Source organism: Callorhinchus milii, unplaced genomic scaffold (assembly GCF_018977255.1).
Source record: "Callorhinchus milii isolate IMCB2004 unplaced genomic scaffold, IMCB_Cmil_1.0 Scaffold24, whole genome shotgun sequence".
NCBI classification, from domain to species: domain Eukaryota; kingdom Metazoa; phylum Chordata; class Chondrichthyes; order Chimaeriformes; family Callorhinchidae; genus Callorhinchus; species Callorhinchus milii.
In genome coordinates this window covers 9,279,243-9,281,271 of record NW_024704765.1, presented here as the reverse complement: position 1 = coordinate 9,281,271, position 2,029 = coordinate 9,279,243, and the positions used below count along the sequence as shown (strand labels likewise).

The 2,029-nt window shown below is 52.8% G+C and overlaps 1 protein-coding gene and 1 pseudogene across 1 annotated transcript; one reads left to right on the top strand and one right to left on the bottom strand.

Annotated features, from left to right (window-relative positions):
• On the top strand, positions 1-1,647 carry LOC121850721 (THAP domain-containing protein 3-like). Its single transcript, XM_042343802.1, is given in 3 exon segments — positions 1-199; positions 1,444-1,454; positions 1,457-1,647. Coding segments are annotated over 3 exon segments (273 nt in total). The 5' UTR covers positions 1-128.
• Positions 1,648-1,696: 49 nt separating this feature from the next.
• LOC121850720 overlaps positions 1,697-2,029 on the bottom strand; it is a 1,671-nt pseudogene continuing 1,338 nt past the window's right edge.

The following is a 2,029-nucleotide window of genomic DNA, read 5'->3' as shown; positions in this document are numbered from 1 at the left end:
TGTGAGGAGGGTCTGGCTGTGACGGCGAGCGCCGGGAGGGCGAGTGCGGCCGCTGTGAGCGGGGCCCGCGGGCGTCGCCGCCGCCGCCATTATTGTGGGGGGCAAAGCGGCGCAGGCGCACAAGCGACATGCCCAAGTCATGTGCTGCCTACAACTGCACCAACAGACAGAGCAAGAACAGGGGCCTGACCTTCCACAGGTGAGCCTCACCCCCCCCCCCTCACACCCCCCACACACACACCACCACACCCTCACACCCCCACCACACACACACCCCCCACACAACCACACACACCCCACCCCCACACACACCCACCACACACACCCTCCACACCCCCCCACCACACACACACCACACACACACCCACCTCACACACACACACACCCACCACAGACACCCCCCCACACACACACACCACACCCACACACACCCCCCCACACACACACCCCCACCCCACACACCCCCCACACACACACACCCACACACACAACCACACACACCCCACGTACACCCACACACACACACCCCCCCCCCACACACACCCACACACACACACCCCCCCCACACACACCCCCACCCCCACACACACCCACAGACACCCCCCCACCCCCCCACACACACCCCCCCACCCCACACACACACCCCCACAGACACACCCCACACACACACACCCCCACACCCCACACCCACCCCCCCCACAGACACACACCCACACACACACACCCCCACACCCACCCCCCCCACACACACCCGCACACCCCCACACACATCCCCCCCCCCAAGGCCTCAGTGGCGAGTTATCTGGAGCGGCGATTTAGGAGTGTGTATAAATACATTAAACCCTGTGGCCGGGATATTGATAGCATGATGATGGTGGTGGGCGGGGTTGAGTTATACTGTGTATACTACTGCTACTAACAATAATAATCCTCGCATTTGATGTAGCGCTTTTCACGTCTTCTCGACGTCCCAAAGCGCTTCACAGAATATGCTGTAAAGTGAGTTGACCGTATAATTGTGGGTGAACGCGGCAGCCAATTGCGCACAGCAGCGTCCCACAACAGTCATGTGTTTAATACTGTTTAATATATGGTGTGCTATAGTGATATAATATACACTGTCACTATACTGCTTACTGTGCACTGTATTACTGTTCGCAAAGTGAAATTGCGTTCACCTGCACTACATTTTGCAGTGAATGCTGTGAAGTGCTTTAAGACGGTTCGATGATGCGGCATTGGCTCTATATCAATGCAAGGCATTTATTAACATTCAGTGTAATATTTATTTATTAACATACAGGGTAATATGGTATCAGAGTATGAACTGACCTTTCACAATAACACCCAGCACCTTATATAATATTATAGATATATTCATACAGTGTAAAATGTCATTTTAATTATTGTTTCATTCCCTGATTGGCTTTTCTCTTTGCACAGATTTCCCTTCAGCAACCCGACCTCTTTGAAGAATGGGTGAACAATGTAGGGAGGGCAGAATTCCAACCGACCCAGCACACGGTAATCTGCTCCGAGCACTTCAAACTGGAGTGTTTCAACACGTGGGGCAACCGGAAAAATTTGAAGCACAATGCAGTGCCCACAATCTTTCACTACCCAGATACCATGAAGGTACAGAGTTGACTCAGATTAAAAGGAGTACTTATGTCAGGGTGGTCCAACCTTTTGGCTGCTAAGGGCCGGGTGCCCTGTTTGAGAAATGTCTGCGGGCTGCATAAGCAATATTTTTGGGTTTCCCTACCAGAAACATAACAAACATTTACGATTTGTGGAGGGAGTGGATGGGCCAGATGAAATGGCGGGTGGGGGAGGGTGGGTGGCGGATGATACCAGCCTGTGGGTCAGATGCGGCCCATGGGCAACCAGTTGGACTGCCTTGTCTTATTGCAGTAGTAGAACTTGATATCCACACTGATTGGGTCTGGCCCACTGTAGATATGAAGAGCATGGGTATCAGTCTATGTGTGGTATGTAGTATATCTGTAACTTTGTGCTTCTGAACTGT